Source organism: Cervus canadensis, chromosome 8 (genome assembly GCF_019320065.1).
Source record: "Cervus canadensis isolate Bull #8, Minnesota chromosome 8, ASM1932006v1, whole genome shotgun sequence".
Classification (NCBI taxonomy): Eukaryota; Metazoa; Chordata; class Mammalia; order Artiodactyla; family Cervidae; genus Cervus; species Cervus canadensis.
Window position 1 is genome coordinate 80,419,094 of NC_057393.1, and position 24,145 is coordinate 80,443,238.

The window sequence follows — 24,145 nt, forward strand, 5'->3', positions numbered from 1 at the left end:
ACACACACACATACACACAGCTTCCTCCAGATATTCAAATGGCTCCTTCCCTCCATGCTGGCCTCCCCATTGAGGTCTTCCCCTTTCCACACTACATAAAATCACTTTTTCTGACAACTTCTCCCATTGTATGTTTATAAATGGGAAAATTTTATACTTATCACCATCATGTTCTCCCATGGGGATGTATTTTCCTGATATGGCTGCAGACAGCAAGAAGGACACAAGCTATCTGGTCATGATGACTTTTCGATAAAAATATTCTAGAATGGGTTCTCATTGCCTTATTTTTAACAAAGGATTATTCCTGGATGAATACAGACATGGGGTCAGGAAGAGATGATATCATCTGAGGTAAATGCCAACTCCATGTACACAAGAATAGGTTATATTACTAGAAGAATGTATGAGTTGCAGTAGCCACTACATAACCTTTAAGTACATAATCTCAAATCCCTCCCTTTTGTCTGAGGAACTAAGTCTCCCCTTTCCCAGCCTGCCCCTCCTTTCACACTCAGGCTTGTCTTCCAGACAATGAGGAACTGGTGTCTACTCTTGGACACACACTGTTTGAGAGCAGGTTCCCCTCAGATACTTGGGGAGGTGGAGAAGTGAGGTTTAATATTTTTCATGCCACCCTGAACATGTTTGGAGTCTAGAGTATGGAATGGTTGATGCTCTCTGGGCTCACAATCCTCATCTACAAAATAGGGGAGGTTATCCCTATGTAAAAGAGGTGGTCTTATCCTGAACTTACTTTCAATAACACACAGGCCAAAAGTTCTCAGTTGTCTAACCCCTCAAAAGAGGCTCAAGTCCTTAGAGAATAAAGAGGGTTTTCAGAATTCCTTGAAGCCCCTAGTGACAACAAGCTCTGCTCTTGTCAGTCTTTAATTATATTTCTTAAAATGGAAGAACTTGGTGAAGTATGGCAGCAATGATTTGTGCCCATGGGGTACTGGAATTTCCTAAGCTTTCCTAGGACTATGCTGATTATGCCAGGGCCCATACTGTGAGAAGAGGGCATACATACTCTTTGGAGTGTAACAGAAGAGTGCATGTACAGATTGAAGAACACTCTTCTGTTACACTCCAAAGAGTATGTATGCCCTCTTCTCACAGCATGGACAGCATATATCCTGGGCCTTTTGCCATGTAATTAACACATATATGGGCTCCCCTAGGGAGCAGACAGTAAAGAATCTGCCTGCGATGCAGGAGACTCAGGTTCAATCTCTGGGTCAGGAAGATTCCCTGGAGAAGGGAATGGCTACCCACGCTAATATTCTTGCCTGGAGAATTTCATGGACAGAGGAGCCTGGTGGGCTACAGTCCATAGGGTCACAAAGAGTCAGACACACTGAGCAACTAATACTTTCACTTTCTTAACCTTATCTATCTACATATAAAGATACCAGAGTCTTATTTTATGGGCATTTGAATTTTACCAGTCAGAAATACTGTCAAAATATTATATTTCAATTAAAAATCCCATAAAATGTACTTATTATAATATGAGAGTTAAACATCTACTCTTATTATGCTACCTAGAGAGGTAACCAGTTACCCCAGTGGTCATATCAAGCCAACAAGAAAAAGAACGAATTAATCAAACAGTGCAGAGAGGACTTGCTATTTATTTGGAAGAACACAGAGCTGCTAACCTCACACCACATATGACAAGAAACATCATGTGAGGTTATATGAATAATCAAGTTAACATGTCTGCTTCACATATATCAAACGAGAGACGTACCTGCCACAGAGCTCAGTTCCAAAAGGAATTTACTTATGACAACATAAAAGCACAATGAAGCAGAAATACTTAACTTTCAACTAGAAGAATAATTTTATTTCTAATACTAGGCCATTATATAGGAATTTACAGGAATAAAGAACACTGTGCTGGCTATTCAACAATAGCTCCACCCAGACCTTCCCCCTACTTTCTCTGTGCCCATGTGGGCTCACCTGCAGATGGCATCTGATTGGGTTCCAGGAATGTGGTCCATAATTTTGGAGATGACAATATCTCCTATGAGACGGCCCCTCCTCCACAAGAGCAGCAGGTCTTACTGGGCTCTGGTTAACACCTGCTTTCATCCTTTGCCCTTATGGACTTAGAATGGTAATGGCCTCCCGGGGACACTAATCTCTAGGTGCTTCAATATCCCTTGTTTCTGGCCAAACCACTGTAGTAAGTCTGCCATGAAAGTCTTCTTAGTTGGATCAGAATTCTGTTTTTCACTAGATACATGGCTAATACAAACAGCCCTCCCTATATTAATTTGTCAAAGGAAATAATTCATCTCTAAAACTGCTGTATAGAACATTAACACTTCTATTAGAAAAGAATTCATTTGAATCAGGTGAATGCCTTCAGTGCTAAATAACAGACATCTCCAAGAATAAACAAGAAGCCTCTTTTGCCCCAGTAATACAAACTCCTAGTAGATAGCAGGTCCAGAAAGGGTTGTGCAATTCAGTGACCGCACCTCTGAGTCAGGTTTTTCCCATCTTGGGTACTGTTCTCTTCAGGCTCTTGCCCATCCAGGCCACAACTATAATCTAGTATAACATACAGCCATGAAAAAGTCCAGCAGAAGAGACATAATCTCTTCTCATGTCATGACAATATTTTATCACTGAGTTCTTTCCCCAAAGCACCAAGAATATTTTCCAAATATCTCACTATTCACCTGTCCATCCCAACAAAATCACTAGAACAGAATATTCATGATTAGCTTAGACTAATGTGGATTTACCCCTAAATCATCTGGGAAAAGGATGGACAAAAAGACAAAACGTGGCCCAACAAGGAGGAAGCAGGGAATGGCTATTTGGTGGGCAGCGTTTCTTGGAACTGCTTATCAGTGTTTTCCAAAGAAGCAAAGAAAACAGTAGGACAAAGGAGAGAGAGATAGTATATTACCTTCTATTAAATTAAATACAAATACATAATTCCTGAGTTACATACAACTTGGGTTACACACATCACGCCCAAATAGATACAGCAATAAAGCACCAAGAATAGGACAGAAGCATTTCATTATACAACACTACTTTTTATTTGCTGAATACTGTGAGCATTACTGTTCATAACTGATGTTAACCTTTGCAAAATTTATGCAATTATCATTGTTACTAATAGCATTCACATTATTGACTGACCCAAGGCAGCTGAATAACCTCAGGAAAATATTGTTTGGCCTTTTTATGGAAGTGGAAGCTCAGTAATAATGGCCATACTCATTCGCATATGCCAGCAAAGTCAGAAGAAAAGTAAGCAATAGGTAGTAAAAGAGCATATACTGGCCACATTACAGAGAGTCTCTGATAGTACTGAAAATAGGATTGATGCATAGGTAGTTAAAAACCTCACAAAAAACATATTTTGGCTTCTTTTTTGAAGAGGCCATTCAGCAGTAATGGACACAGCCATTTATCTATGGAAATGGGAGAAGGGGTATGTGGCTAGTATTTTAAATTTGCCAAACGTATTTTCATATATACACAGTGATGTACCACTGTAAATATTTGACAGCAGATCCTCTGAGAAAACAAAAATCCTAATTTGTAGAGTTTGTCAATTATCATGGTGTAAATACTCCCACTAATGCCACACTACCAACACGATGGCACTGATGTATAGTGCTGGTCACAGATGTATAGTACTACATCATTATATAGTATTCACCATGCTGATTTAACAATACAGATAACCTAAGAACAAAGATAATAGCAAAACACTCTGAAATATTTAGGAAATAATGAGTGTTGAGTATGTATTACCTTTGTTTTTTTAATGTTATTTAACTGTAAATTAATATTTTAATTTTAAAATAATGACTGTGTTTAACAACTGGCTCATAAAATTCCTGAAAATTTATCAGCAGTGCTTGCAAGTTAGTATAAGCTTACTGTAGCACATCACTGTGTATTGGTAAGCATGTATAAATACATTTATATATATATATATATATATACACATAACTATTACAACCTAAGACATTGATGGTATCTAGTGGGGGAAATGCTAATACAGACTAGTAACAGTTAATGAAGGGTTTAGATTTTCTCTTCATAAGCATGTTAGGCTCTAATATACAAATCAAGAATACCTCAAATTTCTATGATATTATCATACCCACAAAAGGCCTCCAAACATTAAGGACTCTTCACATAAATGTTTAATGCTCTTGTCATTTAACTTCTTTAAACTTCAGATTCCAATGTGAATATGACTGCAAATGAGTATCACCCATTATATTAACAATAAAATTTTTGTATCACATCCAGAATATGGCACTACACAACATAAATTCTAGACAAAGGTGTTTTTTTCCACCATATTATGTAAATGAATTTCCCTTCAATATAAATTTTCTGATGAAAAGTTTTACTTTTTTTGGAAAGCTTTTACATATTCAAAGCACGAATAAGGTTTTATTCTAGTACTAATTATCTGAACTACAACAAAATCTCACTCTCTAAAGGAATTTGTGATATTCTTTGGGTTCCATTCATCTCATTTTAAAAACCTGTATAACAAATTTCAAAGAGTGGATGAAGCCTTCTGAATGTTCAGGATGCTGAAAGAGCTTTGACCCTTGTGTGAATTCTCTGATGTTTAGTGAGTACTGACCTCTGACTAAAGGTTTTCCCACATCCATTACACTCATAGGGTTTCTCCCCTGTGTGAGTCCTCTGATGTTTAGTGAGAGCTGATTTCTCACAGAACGTTTTCCCACATTCATTACATTTGTATGGTTTCTCTCCTGTGTGAGTTCTTTGATGTACAATGAGGTTTGATTTCACACAGAAGGATTTTCCACATTCATTACATATAAAGGGTTTCTCTCCTGTGTGTGTTCTCTGATGAACAGTTAGGGCTGACCTGTGGCAGAAGGATTTTCCACATGCATTACATTCATAGGGTTTCTCCCCTGTGTGTGTTCTCTGATGTTCGGTGAGGTTTGACTTCACACAGAATGTTTTCCCACACTGCTTACACTCATAGGGTTTTTCTCCTGTATGTGTTCGCTGATGGTTGGTAAGATGTGGTTTCTGACAAAAGGATTTCCCACATTCAGTACATTCATAGGGTTTCTCTCCTGTGTGTGTTCTCTGATGCTGAGTGAGGTTTGACTTCTCCCAGAATGTCTTCCCACATTCACCACACTCAAAGGTTTTTTCTCCTGAGTGAGCTCTTCGAAGTTGGGTGAGATGTGACTTCTTGTTGGAAGTATTTCCGTTTTCATTGTGCTCATAAGGTTTTTCTCCCATGTTTACTATCTGATGTTTAAAGAGAGCTGACTTTTCCCATGTTTTGTGACTGACTTTATATTCCTGGGGAATCTTTCTTGTGTAAGTTCCCTGATGGATAACGAAAGTTGAATTGTCACAGAAAATTTGCCCATATTCATTATATTCATAAGGATTGTCTCCCGTAAGAGCTCTCTGATGTCCCAATCTTAAATCCATATAGAAGGACTTACCACAAATGCTGCATTCACATGGTTCCATTTCAAAATGAGTTCTCTGAGATAAATTGAGCTTCAAACTTTGGATGAAGGTTCTTCCACATTCATTATATTTACAATGTGCCTCTCCTATCTGAACTTTCTTATTTGTGAAAAAGGTTGCCTCTTCATGGTTGCCTCTTCTATTTTCATTATACTCAAAAGGCTGGTCAAAAATAGACTGAGTGAGATCCTGTCCATGATTGAGGACATTCTTTTGTTGATTATATTTATAAGATTTCCCTCCAGGAGGAGTTTTGTCATGCCCAATATCAAGGAGCAATTTCTCATATACATTAAACTCATCAGGCTTCTTTCTAGAATAGTTCTTTCTGTTAATAATTAAGCCTGAAATATTTTTCAAACTCAATTCACATGAGTCACATATTTTATATAGAAAATTGCTTGAAGGAATGGAGTCTGTACCTAGATTTAAAGTTTTCCTTACTCTGTCACCACTATCTGTACTTAATATTTTGTTGCTGGTGAAAGCAAGTTGCCAAAAATGTTCATCTTGATTTTCCTGGGTGCTCTCTATTAGGTCATCAACTTTCCAGTCTTCTAGAAATGAGAAAAATAACCACATCTTATGAATCCTAGTACATTTCTAATGGAATTCAACTTTTACACAAATGCCCTATTACACAGTCAGTTCTTTTGCTTTAGGCTCTGTTTTCTGGTGTGAACTCAAATCCAACATGTATTTTCTTTACTCTTCTGGTTTGAGTGGAATATAAAAACATGCTTTAGTGAAAATAGGGAAAGGAAACTGGCAATAACATTTAATTCTTTATTAATACAAACTTTAAAACTACACAGAAAAAGGTGAAATACATTAAAAACACAGGGAACCAGAGAGTGGCTGATTCAGAAATCAGGAAACTCAAGAGAATGGAGTGAGCCCAACAGAGACATTGAACAATGAATATCATTACACTGAAGATTAGTAGACAAGGGATTTCAGAAGATGAACTGTGTTTGGTGGAAACAAAGCAGTTTACTCCTAACCCCCTCGGACACTGATTACCTGGTGTGATTCCTACTAGGGTACTAACTTCTACTCTACACATCAACACCAGACTAAAGTTCTGAAAACACCAACTGCCTCAGGTTCAGAAGAATAGTCTGATAGCCCAGGATTCCTTTAATTCACATGGAATAATTATAACAAGACATGGTAAGCAAGGGATGGGGATTTTATTTAGGGAACAGGAAACTCCAAGAACTGGATGAGTTTAACAAGAGAGGTCTTTTGTTTTGTTCATTTGTTTTTAAAGAAAAATAGACTGTTTAAGAAACATATTAGAGGAAGAACTCAGTTTGACAGAGGCAGATCATGCTTTCTTGTCCTTACCTTCCCACAGCTTGATTACTGTGGTAGGATCCTCACTAATGTGCATGTTGCTATTCCTTTTTCCCATTTGACATATGAACATCAAAACAAATTTCTGAAGGTACCTACTTCCTCATGCTCTAAGGGACAATGCTTTAATCCAGACTCTAACTATCAAGTCTGCTTTCATATCTAGGTTAATTGTTTACATCAAGGTTTTCTGCTTTCATATCTAGACTCATCTGTGGCTTTTACTTACAGATGAGACCTATAAGATCATATTATTCTATTAATATATGGTTCTGAGGCCTTCAACAAACTTTATTGTAAAAATTCTTGGCTATTCTTTACTATTGATACTCCATGAAACGGGCTTTCCAGGTGGCTCAGACGGTAAAGAATCTGCCTGAAAAGGAGGAGACCCGGGTTCAACTGCTGAGTCAGGAAGATCCCTTGAAGAAGGGAATGGCTACCCACTCCAGTATTCTTGCCTGGAGAATTCCACGGACAGAGGAGCCTGGTGGGCTACAGTCCACGGGGTCACAAAGAGTCAGACATGACTGAGTAACTAACTAGGTGAAACAATGTTATTCATATGTTAAAAAAAAAATCTAAAACAGTCCTGAGCCCATGGCTCCAAAGACTAACTGATAATAGTTATTATCTTGACAAACACAAATTAAAACAAAAACTGAATTCATATTATGAGTTCAAGTCACAATTCTGTAAATCCATTAAAAAATATTTGTGCGGTTCTAGCTGGATATTTAACAAATTGCTCATTCCCAACAACACACCTTTTATGTAATTAGTTACACTCCAGCCTTGGCTCTCCCTGGGACCTGAACATCCTCCAGGAAATGCTACTTTAATTTAAAACAACAAACCACAAAAGTAATAATAAAATAACAAAGCCAACAAACTCTACAAGATCCCTATCATTTTCAGTCTCTACCTGCTGCCTTTAGAAGTTACTACCTGTTTAATTCACTGTAAGATAAGATAAAACAAGTCCATTGCTCAGTGATACACTCTGTGTCATGACCACAGTCTAGGCAGGTGTTAGCAAAATTCTATTTCCTCTGACTTTGCTAAGGAGATAGGACATTTGTGATTCTTAAAAACTGATGTGCATATGAATTATTTTCAACCTGTACTTGAGGATAAAATAAGGAAATGTGCATTTAGTAAAAATACTATAGAATGCTTTCTGAATGGATGAAAAAGAGTGATCTCTTCTAAACTTGGTTCAACAAAGTAATTATTAAAATATCAGAATCAGGAAAAGTATGAAAGGAAAGTATGGATACTTCTAGTTCTGGCCTCAACTATGTACTTTATACTATATATGGTGTGTATGTATATATATGTATATATGTGTGTGTGTTTGTGTGTGTATCTATATATACTGAAAGTGAAAGTCGCTCAGTTGTGTCCGACTTTGTGACCTCATGGGCTATACAGTCCATGGAATTCTCCAGGCCAGAATACTGGAGTTTCCTTCTCCAGGGGATCTTCCCAACCCAGGGATCGAATCCAGGTCTCCCACATTGCAGTCACATAGATTCTTTACCAGCTGAGCCATGAGCGAAGCCCAAGAATACTAGAGTAATATACATATGAAACCTCCTATTCCATCTCAGATTCTAATAATTATCTTAGGCTTCTCTTTGGGAAAACAAAATCTCAGCAATGATAGAAACCCTAAGCAACAGTCAGATCATCAGGTCTGAGTTTTGGGGCTACAGATGCTAGTGGGTTAGGGTTATAAAATATAGACTATTTAAGTTATAGCAAAAAATTGATCACTAACTTAAAATAAGTGAAATAATAATAACAAGCATTATAGACCATGCAATGTTTAAACACTTTGCATACCCAATTTTAATTCAGTTACTTAAAAGGCAAAGTGAAAATGATAGAAAAAAGAGAAAATATTTTAAAGTGAAATTTAAGACATAAGATAGCATGAAGTTTAAAAAGAGCTCTGAAGAGCAGTAAAAAAGACACAGATATGTAAAACTGGGCTAGACTGTGACAGTCACTGAAAGGAGACTTTGATTTCATTTATTAATAAGGATCAACTTTGTTAGGCTAGTGAAAGATAAACTGGATGCTTTAGGTAGAAAAAAACAACTAGGAAGATCAAGTTAGGTATCAGTGACAAGTGAGAAAATGAAGAGATGAAGAAGATGGAAAAGAAAATAACATTAGGAATTTGAAAAAACTAGTAACAGGGGATAACAGGTGCAGGACACTAAACCCATGGTTGCCGTTTAAGGTAGTAATGGATGGCTGAATGTTCCTTATTTGACCCCTGGGAAACCAGGCTCTCTAATTTTCAAGTGACTCAGACTGTTCCCCTCAATCTCCTCTAATGACAAGATTTAGTGGATTTACACACCTTGTAAAAGCAGTACTGCCCCATGACTACCTCTCTCATTTACAAACAACCACTCTCTAGGAAAGGGGCCAGCAAATTCTGACTGCAAGGTCGTGGGCCTAGAACTAAGGATGTTTTTAAGTTTTTAGAGGGAAATATACAGAAAAGGCAGCAGAGAGGAGTGAGGAGGAAGAGAAAGAAGAGAAAGATGTAAGAGGAGGAAGAGCAGCAGCAGCAACTGAGACCATGTGTGGCCCACAAAGCCTAAAATATTTACTGTATGGTCTTTTACAAAGAAGTTGTGTGTATGTGTCTCCCAGAGTCTAGCAGTTATCCCAAGCTTCTTGTGTCCAATTGTACTAACTCTCCTCTCTAATCTCTCCTCCAAATTTTCTCTCTCAGTAAATGGTACTCTAAATTATCAGGTACCGGAAACAAATCATTGGAATTCATGCTCAACTCCTCCTTCTCTCACACTCTATATCCAACCCAGTAACAAATCCTCTTGGCCTCATGTTCAAGATATATGTACAAATCCACCATTTTTTCAGCATTTCCAACATAGCCTGGGCAACCAGCTTCTCTCCTCTGAGTATACAATGGTGTCCTAACTGGTATTCCTTCCTTGCTTGTGCCTAAGCACCATCCACCCATCACATGGTCACAACGGAGAAGTCAGAGAGATTCTTTTAAACTGTAAATCCAATCGGCTAGCTTAATTTGACTTATATATACTGAAAAAAGTCTGAGGATTTCCCACACCACTCAAAATAAAATTAATATATCTACCATAGTCCATGCTACTTATGACATCATCTCCTACCAATCTCCCCCATGCCCACTCACCTCCAGCACCATGACATCCTTATCATTCCTCAGACACTCTAAGAGCACACTAGTCCAACAAGTTTAGCACCAGCACCTGATGTTCCCTCTGCCTGGAGTATTCAGACTCCACAGACCTCATGCTTTAGTTTATTAGAGAGTCATACCTACTATGTACCTCATAAAATACATTTTCTCTTGAAGTGAAGTGAAAGTCGCTCAGTCATGTCCAACTCTTTGCAACCCCATGGACTATACAGTGCATGGAATTCTCCAGGCCAGAATACTGGCGTGGGTAGCCATTCCCTTCTACAGGGGATCATCCCAATCCTGGGATTGAACCCAGGTCTCCCGCATTGCAGGCGGATTCTTTACCAGCTGAGCCACAGGGGAAGCCCATTTTCTCTTGAATTCTGTACCAAATAGTACATTATCATTCTCTAACCCCCTTTCCACTACTTCAGCTCTTCACAGTACTTACCACCACTCAACACCATGTATGTGTGCATACATGCACATACATCTTCATACACACACACACATATGCTTTTTGTCTTTCACTGTAATAAACACTCTGATAATAGGGACATTCTTTTAATTATGCATAAACATAATTGGGTCATATTGAATGCTCATCATGTATTTGTTAAATGAATATAGGGAAGTATTACATGAATCATAGCATCTAACAAAAGATGTCCAAAGGCAATAGATGGAAGGTGGACAATTTTAAAATAATAAAGAAAAATTATCTCTGATGGAGCCAACTGGGTTTGGATTATGAATATAGGTAGATGACTCTAAAATGTCAAAGAACAAAGGGAAGCATTTATGAGTGAAACTGACATACAGAAGAATGTGATTAAGGTAACATAAGTATTTGGGCCAACTGTCAATCACTTTCAAAGGTCAGGAGTTGGAACCATACACCAATGGCCTAAGATCTCATTTCCTCTGGCTTCCATCTGCTTGTGAACTCACTAACTCACCTGAGCGGCACTGTTTTGGGCATCTTTCCTCTAGTATCCAAGGCTCTTCTCCTTGCTCAATCTTGAAGACCACTTCAGGCTTAGTAGTGCAATTCCCTGTAAAGAGAGTAACATAGGACTATGGCTGAACAGTCTGGCTTCAGGAACTCTAAAAAAAATGATGGGCAAGAAAGGTACAGTTTTGGGAGCTATCTAAAAGAGGTGCCTAAATAAACCAATCCCCAAAGAGGTACGACTACAGCAACCTTTATAGTGGCCAAAAGGGATTAGTCATTTTAGGGCCTTGAATCTCCATCAGAAAATTTCACAGGGAGTTTTTACATTTCATCAGCTAAGAAATGCACGCTACTGGTAATCATGTGGAAAAAAATTCTTACCTACTGAGACAAGGTGGCTATAATTTTCTAGGATCACGTCTCTGTATAATATTTTCTGAGCAGGATCCAGCAGGTACCACTCTTCCTGGGTGAAGTCCACACAAACATCTTTGAATGACACTTGCTCCTGTAACAGTACATTCCTTTACTATATGAAATTGTCAGAGCTATACGAGTGGAAAATATTTAAAAGAATGACTTTGCCAACAAAGGTCCGTCTAGTCAAAGGTATGGTTTTTCTAGTAGTCAGGTATGGATGTGAGAGTTGGATATAAACAAAGCTGAGTGCTGAAGAATTGATGCTTTTGAACTGTGGTGTTGGAGAAGACTCCTGAGAGTCCCTTGGACTGCAAGGAGATAAAATCAGATAAAATCTGAAAGGATATTAATCCTGAATACTCATTGCAAGGACTGATGCTGAGGCTGAAGCTCCAATAAGTTGGCCACCAGATGTGAAGAACTGACATTAAAAAAGATGCTGGGAAAGATTGAAGGTGGAAGGAGAAGGGAACGACAGAGGATGAGATGGTTGGATGGCATCATGGACTCAATGGACATGAGTCTGAACAAGCTCCGGGAGTTGGAGATGGACAGGGAAGCCTGGCATGTTGCAGTCCACAGGGTTGCAAAGAGTCGGACATGACTGAGCGACTGAACTGAAATGAATCTCTTTAGTTTACTAAAAATTTAGGACTGCTCTCTTTAATGCTGGGCTCACTTGGTAAAGAATCTCTCTGAAATGTGGGAGACCTGGATTCGATCCCTGGGTTGGGAAGATCCCCTGGAGAAGGGAACAGCTACCAACTCCAACATTCTGGCCTAGAGAATTTCATGGACTGTATAGTCCATGGGCTTGCAAAGAGTCAGACACGATTGAGTGATTTTTGCTTTTTTTTTTAATGCTATACTATGTAGGATAAAAGTAGTATCTTGTATAAATTGAGTTTCCATGAGAGAGTGGAATGGTCCTAGTTGATACAAATATTATTCTTAATGAGGAGACATACACATTAACATGTATTAAACTGGAAAGTGTAGGAGCTAGCACTATACAAAAAGTAGAATGGGATGACCAAGAAAATGTTATTTCATATTATCTTTTGTATTATAAAGTTAACTTTCACTAAGGAAGTAAAACTTTCAGTTGTTAAAATGAAAAGAAGGATTAAAACTAATATGTTATAGTAATCAAGCTCATTCATGACTGATTAAAATGACCGGTTCTGTATTCTACCTGCCCAGCAGAGAAAAGGATGAATCCTCTCTACTTGAGATAATTTTTGGAGCCTCTCCTAATATCTGTGTTGTTAGATGCAATGCTCAACATCCAACAGAGAATTTAATGTTATATGATGAGACAAGACCAAAGGAAAAAGACAATAAAAGCATAACCATAATGGTTGTCTGAGGAGGCCTTACAAAAAGCTGAGAAAGAACAGAAGCAAAAGGCAAAGAAAAGGAGAGATATACCCACTGAATGCAGAGTTCCAAAGAAAAGCAAGGAGAGATAAGAAAGCCTCCCTAAGTGAAAAATGCAAAGAAATAAGAGGAAAACAACAGAATGGGAAAGACTAGAGATCTCTTCAAAAAAATTAAGAGAAACCAAGGGAACATTTCATGCAAAGATGGGCACAATAAAGGACAAAAACTGCATGGATCTAACAGAAACAGAAGATATTAAGAAGAGGTGGCAAGAATACACAGAAGAGCTATACAAAAAAGATCTTAATGACCCAGATAACTACAATGGTGTGACCACTCACCTAGAGCCAGATATCTTAGAATGTGAAGTCAAGTGGGCCTTAGGAAGCATCACTATGAACAAAGCTAGTGGAGGTCATGGAATTTCAGCTGAGCTATTTTGAATCCTAAAAGATGATGCTGTGAAAGTGCTGCACTCAATATGCCAGCAAATTTGGAAAACTCAGTAGTGGCCGAAGGACTGGAAAAGGTCAATTTTCATTCCAATCCCAAAGAAAGGCAATGCTAAAAAATGTTCAAACTACCACACAATTGCACTCATCTCACACGCCAGCAAAGTAATGCTCCAAATTCTCCAAGCCAGGCTTCAACAGTACGTGAACCATGAACTTCCAGAATTAAAGCTGGATTTAGACTAGGCAGGGGAACCGGAGATCAAATTGCCAACATCTGTTGGATCATAGAGAAAGCAAAGGAATTCCAGAAAAACATCTACTTCTGCTTCATTGACTACACCAAAGCCTTTGACTGTGTGGATCACAACAAACTGTGAAAAATTCTTAAAGAGATGAGAATACCAGACCACCTTGTCTGCCTCTTGAGAAAACTGTATGCAGGTCAATAAGCAACAATTAGAACTGGACATGGAAGAATGGACTGGTTCAAAATTGGGAAAGGAGTACATCAAGGCTGTATATTGTCACCCTGCTTATTTAACTTATATGCAGAGTACATCATGAGAAATGCCAGGCTGGATGAAGCACAAGATGGAATCAAGATTGCCAGGAGAAATGTCAATAACCTCAGATATGCAGATGACACCACTCTTATGGCAGAAAACAAACAGGAACTAAAGAGCCTCTTGATGAAAGTGAAAGAGGAGAGTGAAAAAGCTGGCTTAAAACTCAACTTTCAAAAAATGACGATTGTGGCATTCGGTCCCATCACTTTATGACAAATAGACAGAGAAACAATGGAAACAGTGACAGACTTTATTTTCTTGGGCTTCAAAATCACTGTGGATGGTGACTGCAGCCATGAAATTAAAAGACGTTTGCTCCTTGGAAGAAAAGCTAGGACAAACCTAGACAGCATGTTAAAAAGCAGACATATTACTTAGCCTACAAAAGGTCTGTATAGTTAAAGCTGTGGGTTTTTCCAGTAGTCATATATGGATGTGAGAGTTGGACCATGAAGAAGGATAAGCATAGAAAAACTGATCCTTTCAAATTGTGGTTTTGGAGAAGACTCTTGAGAGTCCCTTGGACTGCAAGGAGATCAAACCAGTCAATCCTAAAGGAAATCAACCCTGAATATTCACTGGAAAGAGCTGAAGCTGAAGCTCCAATACTTTGGCCATCTGATGCAAAGAGCTGACTCATTAGAAAAGACCCTAATGCTGGGAAACATTGAAGGGAGGAGAAGAAGGGGACAACAGAAGATGAGATGGTTAGATGGCATCACAGACTCAATGGACATGAGTTTGAGCAAGCTCCGGAAGATGGTGAAGCACAAGGAAGCCTGGCATGCTGCAGTCCATGGGGTCACAAAGAGTCAGACATGACTGAGTGACTGAATAACAACAACATAGGAGACTCAGATACTGTAACACAAAAGAACTTCAGAATAAATTATAATTAACATAAAAGAGGAAAATACGAACAAAATAAATGAAAGGATGGGAGAAGTCAACAGATACATGGTATGTGTGTTGTAGATAAAGAATTAATACAGCAGGCCTGAGATTGCTATCTTCTGAAAGACCTGCTGCTACAAGGGTGTCTTGTGGCTGGTATCTGGGAATTTGGAGTTCATGATGGTTCTTACCAGTCCTTGGTAAGAATGGTTCACAGAGCCTGAACTGTTTGTGTGAACTATATGGTTTTTGCTGCTCATGTACATTCCTTCTAGAGTCTGAAATTTTGTTATATGCTAAGCAAAGAATACCTGCATTGACTAGCCCCTGATAAACAATTTGAACACTGAGTGTCTAATCAGCTTCCCTGGCAGACATTTCACATTTGTCATCACATCGCATTGCTATAGGACTTAAGCCTGTCCTGGGAAAAGTCTTAGGAGCTTATGCCTGGTGTCCTCTGGACTAAGCCCCAAATATCCTTTCCCCTTGCTGACTGTGCTTCTTATCCTTTCACTTTAATAAGTCACAGCCCTAAGTACAACTACAGGCTGAGTCATCCCAGAAAATCACTGTACCTAGTGATAGTCCTGGCGACCTCTGATAAGTGTGCATACAAACATGTACATGTACATACATGCATTCATAAAATGGGCATTCCAAAGTTGAAAATTATAATATCTGAAATTAAGAACTCATTAGATGGCTTCATATACATCCAACAAAAGTATCAAAATACATACAGCAAAAAGACAGAACTGAAAGGAGAAACAGACAAATCTATAACCACAGCTAGAGACTTCAATACCCCTCCAACTGTCCTGAGAAATCAAGCAGGCAGAAAAGCAGTAAGTATATAGACCACCTGAACAGTACTGTCAATCAGCATGATCTGAAATTTCTAGAATATTCCATCCAAAAAAATAAACCATACATTCTATCATTCTATTCTACTTCTTATGGAACGTTCACCTAGATAGGTTATAGTCTAGGCCACAAAACACACCATAACAAATTTAAAACAATAGCTATAAAAACTATATTCTCAGACAACAATGGAATTAAAGAGAAATCAAAAAGCAAAAGGCAGCTGAAAAATCCCCCAAATACTTGAAAATTAAATAGCATATAGGTCAAAAAAGAAGTCTCAAAGAAATTTTAAACTACTTTAAATGAAATGGAATAAAAATGAAAATATCATGTATCAAAATTTGTGGCATGCAGTGAAATCAGGACACAGAGGGAAATTTATAGCATCAAATGTATATATTAGAAAAGACTTTAAATCAATAATCTAACCTTCTATCTTAGTAAACTAGAGAAAAAAAAAGGCAAACTGAGCCCAAAGCAAGCAAAATAAAGGAATTTTTATTAAAATAAATCAGTTGTGAAAGAAAATAGAAAAAGTCAATGAAACCGAAAGTTGCTTCTTTGAAAAGATCAATAAAATTTTAAAAAGCCTCCAATCTAACCAAGAAAAAAAGAAGCAAATTGTGAATCTCAGAAATGAAAGATAGATTGACACTATTAATACTAATGACATTAAAAAATAGGAGAAAAAATTAATAAATAAAAAATAATAAGAGAATACTACAAACAATTCTGTCCCTGAAAAATTGGGATCATAGATGAAATTGACAAATTCCTTAAAAGACACAGCTATGAAATTCACACAAAGGAGATACAGATAACGTGAACAGATTCATTTCTGCTAAAAAAATTAAATCAATAATTAAAATACTTCCGAAATAGAAAGCACCAACCCAGACAATGTCACTAGTGAATTCTAATAAACATTTAAGGAAAAACTAATACAATTCTCCATAATCTCCTCCAGGAAATAACACTTCCAAATTCATTACATGAGGCCAACATCTCAGACAAGAATATTATGAGAAAAATAATAACATAGATGCAAAAATCCTCAAACATGGGCAAATCAAATCTGACAATGTATAAAAAGAAATATAAACACAGCCAAGTGGAATTTATTGCCGGTATGAAAGGTTGGGTCAACATTAAAAAAACAACAAAAATAACACCACCACAATCCAACATATCAGAAAGTCAAAGAAGCAAAATGACACAATAATAGCAACTAATGAAGAAAAAACAGTCATTCATGATAAAGAAAAAAAAAAAAAACCCTCTCAGTAAACTAGGAATATAGGGGAACTTTCCCAACTTGATGAAGAAGAGAACGTCATACTGAAAGGTTGTTGCTGAACCACAAAAGACGCTGGGATTCTTGGCCTCTGGAGAATTCAATCTGGGGCCAGAGACGAGGCTTGATTGCTCAGAGCTTTTGTGTAATAAAGTTTTATTAAAGTATAAAAGAGATAGAGAAAGCTTTTAACATAGACATCAGAAGGGGGCAGAAAGAATACCTGCCTGTTAGTCTTTAGCTGAATGTTATATAGTTACTAGCAGTCTGTCAATGAAAGAAAGCAATGTCTCAAAACTCTGAGAATGGCACCAGGTCCCTCACCCACAAGAAGCATTTTGAGATAATCTTGGCATCAGGGAGGTCATGTGGCCATAAAAGATTTGACTTGAATCTTGTATAAAGGCAGATTACCATACAAATAGTTTCATTTACATGGATTAGGAGAACAATGTATGAGGATAACACAGTGGTTTGTCAAGTTCTAAGCCTTTAGGCCGAACCAACTTGAACACAGAGTCTGGGGTAAATGTATAGTATGTTAACATAGCTTAAGACAAACATTTCCATAAGAAAAATGTATTTGTTAGCTCAAAATTTGAGAAAAGTTAAGTTCAGGTGGAAACAGGTGTCATTACGGCAACAGTATTTTAAAAACTCTTTTTAAATTTGTGTAGAGAAGGGTAAAAAATCACTAGCTTGTTTCCTTCTGCTGCTTAAGAGAGAGATTTTTTAAAAAGTCTGATACTTGCAGCCTATTTCCTCCTTTTGGAGACCCCTGGCCTTCCTGCCTGTTACCCTCTCAATACTTAATGTTAGGAGATGACACTTTTCCCTGAAGTGCAGGAAAAGAGCAAGGATGCCCTATTTCAAGACTATTATTCAAGTCCTAGCTAGTATAGAAAGACCAAAAACAAAACAAATAGAAAAACCTGAAATAAAAGGTAGATGATTAGGAAGAAAAAATAAAACTGTCTTTATCTGAAGTCAACATGATTGTCTATGTAGAAAATCCCAAAGACTCTGCAAAAAGGAAAAGAATAAAATTAAAAGACATTTGATCCTTGGAAGAAAAGCAATAACAAACCTAGACAGCATATTAAAAAACAGAGACATTATTTAGTCTACAAAGGTCCATATAGTCGAAGCTATGGTTTTTCCAGTAGCCGTGTACAGATGTGAGAGTTGGACAATAAAAAAGGCTGAGCTCTGAAGAATTGATGCCTTCAAACTGTGGTGCTGGAGAAGACTCTTGAGAGTACCCTGGACTGCAAGATCAAACCAGTCAATCCTAAAGGAAATCAACCCTGAATATTCATTGGAAGGATTGATGCTAAAGCTGAAGCTCCAATACTTTCACCACCTGATGCTAAGAACCGACTCATTGGAAAAGATGCTGATGCTGGGAAAGACTGAAGGCAGGAGGAGAAGGGGATGACAGAGGATGAGATGGTTGGATGGCATCACAGACTCAGTGGACATGAGTTTAAGCAAGCTCTGGGAGATGGTGCTGCAGCCCATGGGGTCGCAAAGAGTTGGGCACTTTGAATGACCAAACAACAACAACAAATAACCAAGACAGTGTGTTATTGGTGAAAGAGGCCCATTTCATTTCTAAGAAAATGAAAAGACAAGCCACAGACTGGGAGAAAATATTTTCAGCATATATATCTAATAAAGAAGTTGCATTTAAAATATACAAAAGAATTCTGAAAACTTAATAGTAAGAAAATAAATTGCCTAATTGAAAAATGGACAAAAAATGTGAACAGGTCAAGTAAAGACATACAGATAGTTCATAAATTTATGAACAAATGCTCAATATCACTTGTCATTGTTGTTGTTTAGTCACTAAATTGTGTCTAACTCTTTGTGACTGTATCCCATCAGCCTCCTTTGTCCATGGGATTTCCCAGGCAAGAATACTGCAGTGAATTGCCATTTCCTTCTCCAAGGGATATTCCTTACCCAGGGATCAAACCCACATCTGCTGCATTGGCAGGTGGATTCTTTATCACTGAGTCACCAGGGAAGCCCATTATGTGTATTAGGGAAATGTGAATTAAAACAAAAGTAAGATACCATAACACATTTATTAGAACCATTAAATTTAAAACAATGACAATGTCAATTTCAGGTCCAATGCAGAACAAGAGGAATTCTCATTCATAGTTAGAAATATAAAATGATACAGCACTTTTGTAAAATAATTGGGTAGTTTCAACCTCGTACAAAGCTGAAGTCTTAACATATGATCAAGTATTTTTAATTTCACACTCTAGTTATTTGAAAACATATATCTATGTAAAAACCTACATATGTTTCTAGCAGCTTAATGCATAATGACCAAAAACTGGAAGGAACCAAGAGTCCATAGGTTAGTAACTTTGAAATAACTTATATATGTATGCTGGAATTGAACAATTAAGTAAATGAAATGAGGAAGGTGGAGGCCAGACTGCTGGAGTGGGAGTTACAGACAAGCAAGGGGAGAAGGTCAGAATGTTTCAGGTGATAATGATTACAGCAGGAGACATTAGTGTGAACTAATACTTAGCTTAATATAAATACAGATGGTTATATACTGAAATATTCACAGATATGTGTTAGTATACATATATTTTCTTGTTCAGTCAGCTGACAGGATCTATAAGGAATTACAAACCAATACATATATACTTTCTTGTTCAGTCAGCTGACAGGATCTATAAGGAATTACAAACCAATAGCATACTGAGCCCCCCATCTTGGTTTCTAATACCATGCTCCAATAAAAGGAAGCAGAGCTCTTCAGGGGAAATGGCTTATTCTAGGGCAGGAAATATGGGCCTGGAATATTTTCTATCACCAGAAAGTATAGAAGTACTCAAACAAAAACACAACAGTGGGATCTGTTGAAAGTGCTCTATTTAATAACCAAGCTGGAACAAACAATTTGAGCAACAAATTAATAAGGTAGTACTGGACTATAATAAGTAAAAAAAAATAACTAGCCATGAGTTCATATTGATAATAAACAGTGAGTTAATAAATAGAAAAATCTGTGCAGAATACCTAATAATTTATGTGAATACTCCACTGAGAAGGAGGTGGGGTATAACCCCCCACTTCCTTCCAAACAGTATATTATGAAAACAAAGGGAAAAAAGAGTAACTTTACCTTGGAGAAAATTAATACCGCACAGCTTCAGGCTGGTGATCAACAGCGGTACATCATTTGTTGAAAAGTGAAAAGTCATGTGAGAGAATTTACCCCTGATAAGACATGACCAAATGACATTTTACCTCTGTGGTCTTTCTCCAAGAAAACAATTACCCCAATATAATCATAGGAAAAATAGTAAGACAATTCCCATGTGAAGGACATTCTACAAAACACCTGATTTATACTCCTCAAAACTGACAAGGTCATCAAAAACAAGGGAAATTTGAGGAACTGTCACAGCCAAGGGGAGCCTAAGGAAACATGATGACTAAGTGAAATGTGGTATCCTGAAGCAGACACCTGCATGGGGAGGGGAGGGAAACCAGGAACACTTATCAAAAGACAAATGATATACAAGAAAATAATGTTCTGTAACTCATATGAAAGATAAGCATTAGTATCACTAACATGCAAAGAGCTAACCAGACATTGAAAAAAAGAAGAAAAAGCCAGAAAGCTAAGAGCAAAATGGGTAAAGGATGTGAACAGATCACAGAAACATAAAAACAAGACATCTTTTAGATATGTGAAAAAAATCTTCAACCTCACTCATTGTTAGGATAATTACAGATGTAAACTACATAAAATACTAATTTTTACCTATCAGATATCAAAATCCAAAAGTGAACCACATTATTTCTATGGGAGAAGCTGTGGAGAAAAAGCACTCTCATGCAATGCCAATGTAAATACAAAGTATCTATAATCCCACCAAACAGATCAAGTTTATCAATTGTAGTCAACCCTTTGGGAATTTATATATTCCAAAATATCATTTCTGGGGATTTACCTGACAGAATAAATCTCATTTCTGGGAGTGTATATGATAGAATAAACCTAATATACAAAGTTATTCATTAAAACATAGTTTGTAGTAGCAAAAGGTTGGAAATAGTTAATTACTAGTTTAATAAACTATGGAACATTCAGAATTGAATTTCTATGTGATTATAACAAAGAAAGAAGTAATCCATGTTCTGTTACAGAAAGAGTCCCTGGGACAAGCTGAAAAAAGAACTCAAAAAAGCAACCAAAAAAAAGAAAGAAAGAATGGGAAACAGTGTTTAGACTCACTACTTAGTGTGGCTCTCTGAGCAGCAGAATCAGCTCCATCTAATTAGAAATGCACGTTCCAAGGCCCCACCCAGATCTACTGAATTAAAATCTGCATTTTAAGACAGGTATGTACAGGTGCATCTAAACTTAAAAAGCCCTAATTATAATAGATTCCCTTTTAAATAAAAGATGAGGGCACAAACTTTCTTTCAACTGAATAAAGAAACACTGGAAGGACAAACAAAAAACCAGAAATAATGTATACCTATAGCTGAGTGACAATACACTGCAGTTCATCTGGGACTGTCCCAATACATGCCAGTTGTTCCAGCATAATTGTTAATAAAACCTCTCTCACTCTCAGTGAGAGTGACACAGTTTAGATGAGAAATAAATGTCACCCTACCTGGAGGAAGCCTAAGGTACAGAGAGGAAGGGATGTAAATTTTTACTTTCTCTGTATCACTTAAATTTTTTAAAAAACCATGTTAATATACTAACAATTTTAAAGTATTTTAATTTTTAAAGACAAAAGTTGTTAGGAAAAATAGGTATCTGAGAAGGGCAGTTGTCTAAGAACAGAGAAACAATGGATAAGCAATAAACCCAGGGATAAGCAATGTTGGGGCAAAAGGCAAAGGCAACTTCACGAGGCACAGAAGTTAGGAAAAGGAGAACTTGGAGCATAGCATCATAGACAACAATAGAGGAGACTTTCAAAACAGACTATGCATAACAGTATCAAATGCTGCAAAAGGGTCCAGTAAGACTAAGACAAAGACAAAAACTGGATTTGACTACAATTTGGTAGCTTCTTCCAGAAATGATTCAGGTGGAGAAGTATTGAAGGAACAAGACTGCATGTATTAGGTTGAAATTTAAATGGAAATGCAGAAACAAAAGCCAGGACTCTCTGCTACTGAAGCTAGAAACACAAATGAGCTGACACACGGTTTAATAAACCTTTAAAAACTTTAGAAAACTCATTTTAGATAAAGTGGGAATAAAAAAAAAACTCACCTGGGATTTGTTCATTTTTCACTTAGTGGAGGAGGGAGAGCTGAGGGAGAAAGAAGGAAGTAAGAACTTGGCTTGTTCTGTAGTTTCTGGATTCACCAGCCTACACAGCTCCACACACAAAACACTTACCTGCTCATGTGTGGCTCCCATTTATGTTGACCTTAGACCTTATACTTGTCACTGAGTGAATGTAAACATTTGCTTCTTACTGATTTATTCCCGGGCTTCCCTGGTGGCTCAGTCCGTAAAGAATGCTGGAGACCTGGGTTCGATCCCTGGATTGGGAAGATTTATTACCAATTTAGGTTTTGTGACACAGAAAAATTAAAACATGAGAGGATGCTTAACACAGAACAGTAAACTAAAACGATACACTAGGGAGTTGTCAAACTGAGGTTCTTACTGTTGTTGTTTAGTCACTAAGTCCTATCTGACTCTCATCTGCTGACACCATTAATCCTATGAGATAGGATAATCAAAGAAACCTCTGAAAAAAGGGATGGGAGTGTTTAAGGCAAGATTTGTTTTTTTAAAAAAGTTTGTTCTAAGCTGCTTACAATTTTCAAAACGATCTTTTAATAAAAAGCTAACTCTGACCTAACAAAATGACAAAATGGGCTGTGGCCCAGGAATCTGCAGACCTGACTTTCAATTGTGATTCTGTCACTAACAAGCTGCATGATCTGAGCCAGTCATCTTCTCGGGCTCATTTCTTTTTGCATCTTTCAATAAGAAACTGATAACCCAGAAAGGACCTGTCTGCACTACCATTCTGTATGTCTGAGGCAAAGGGGAGCAGGAACCTCAGCATTCCTCTAGATGCCATCAACAACGGAACACTGCTTGAGGGCAGCTAACCTCAGCGAAGAGTGCATTAGGAGAATTAGGAAAGGAAGAGGTGTTAGGGACGGATAATGACAGAATTTTAACTATGGCTGGTGAGCCTCTCAATCCCAACCATGGCTTCACAAATCTCTAAAGAGGTGACATTTCCTGTGTAGCCTGTGTGCCCACCCCGCTCATCTCCAGCTCACCTCTCTCTTCTTAAATTTGTCCCAGACCTTCCACCATCACACAGCCTTCGATGGCTTCAGGACACCGTGTCATGATTATATACAACAAATAACAAATAAAGATATAACAAATAAAAACTTAGGATCCGAGTAATGTTAACAGAGCCAAGAAAAGGCTTTGGTGGCTAGGTGATCCAGACCCTTCCAATCCATTTCACAAACGACTTAACTGAGGGGTCCAAGCTCCAGCTGCCTATACAGAACAAACGCAACAGCAGCTGACAAAACGTGGGCGCTCAAAACAACCCAAAGAGGCAAGCACTCTAGAGGTCTGCATTTTACAGATAAGAAAACCAAGTCTCTAGGCGGCAATTTGGTCCAGGAAATTCATTTATTTCTGGGCCCTGCGGGAGACAATGGTCTCCTACAGCCTCCCGGCTCCCCGTAAGCCCGGCGCAGGAGAGACGCATACGTCACTACGTGAAGTGCGCAAAAACAAGTCGCACAGGCGCAATCGCTCTTCCCCGCACCTCCTACCCGCCCCCCAACCCCGTGGGCCCAGCGCACACTTCACGCACGCGCACTCCCACCCGCGGCCACAGGACAGCGCCTCCCGCTCCGCTGAGGGGCGGAACACCTGCAGACCGAGTGAGCCTGAGAGGCCACGTTCTCACACGGAACTCTGGCCCCTTAAGGCAGAAGCGCCCTCGCCTGCCGTCCCTTCAGTTCTGCAGATGCTGTAGACTCCCGCGGTCTCGCAGTGTTCGCGGGGCTCCAACCCACCACCCGACACCGCTGCCTCGGCCGGTTCTCCCAGCCGCGCGGAGCCCGCTCGGCCCTTGCCCCCACCCTCCGGGGCTCACCCGCAGCTCCCTCGCCCGTGGACCTGGAGGCCAGGGATTGTTTCCCACGAGGGGCTGG

At 38.3% G+C, this 24,145-nt stretch overlaps 1 protein-coding gene across 1 annotated transcript; it reads right to left on the reverse strand.

Moving 5' to 3' along the window:
- Positions 1-276: 276 nt before the first annotated feature.
- Positions 277-24,145, reverse strand: ZNF248 (zinc finger protein 248). Its single transcript, XM_043476974.1, has 5 exons — positions 23,246-24,145; positions 22,341-22,486; positions 11,430-11,556; positions 11,053-11,148; positions 277-6,083 (listed from the first exon to the last, which is right to left on the reverse strand). The coding sequence occupies exons 2-5, from the start codon at positions 22,359-22,361 to the stop codon at positions 4,585-4,587; spliced, it is 1,743 nt and encodes a 580-aa protein (XP_043332909.1). The 5' UTR covers positions 22,362-22,486; positions 23,246-24,145; the 3' UTR covers positions 277-4,584.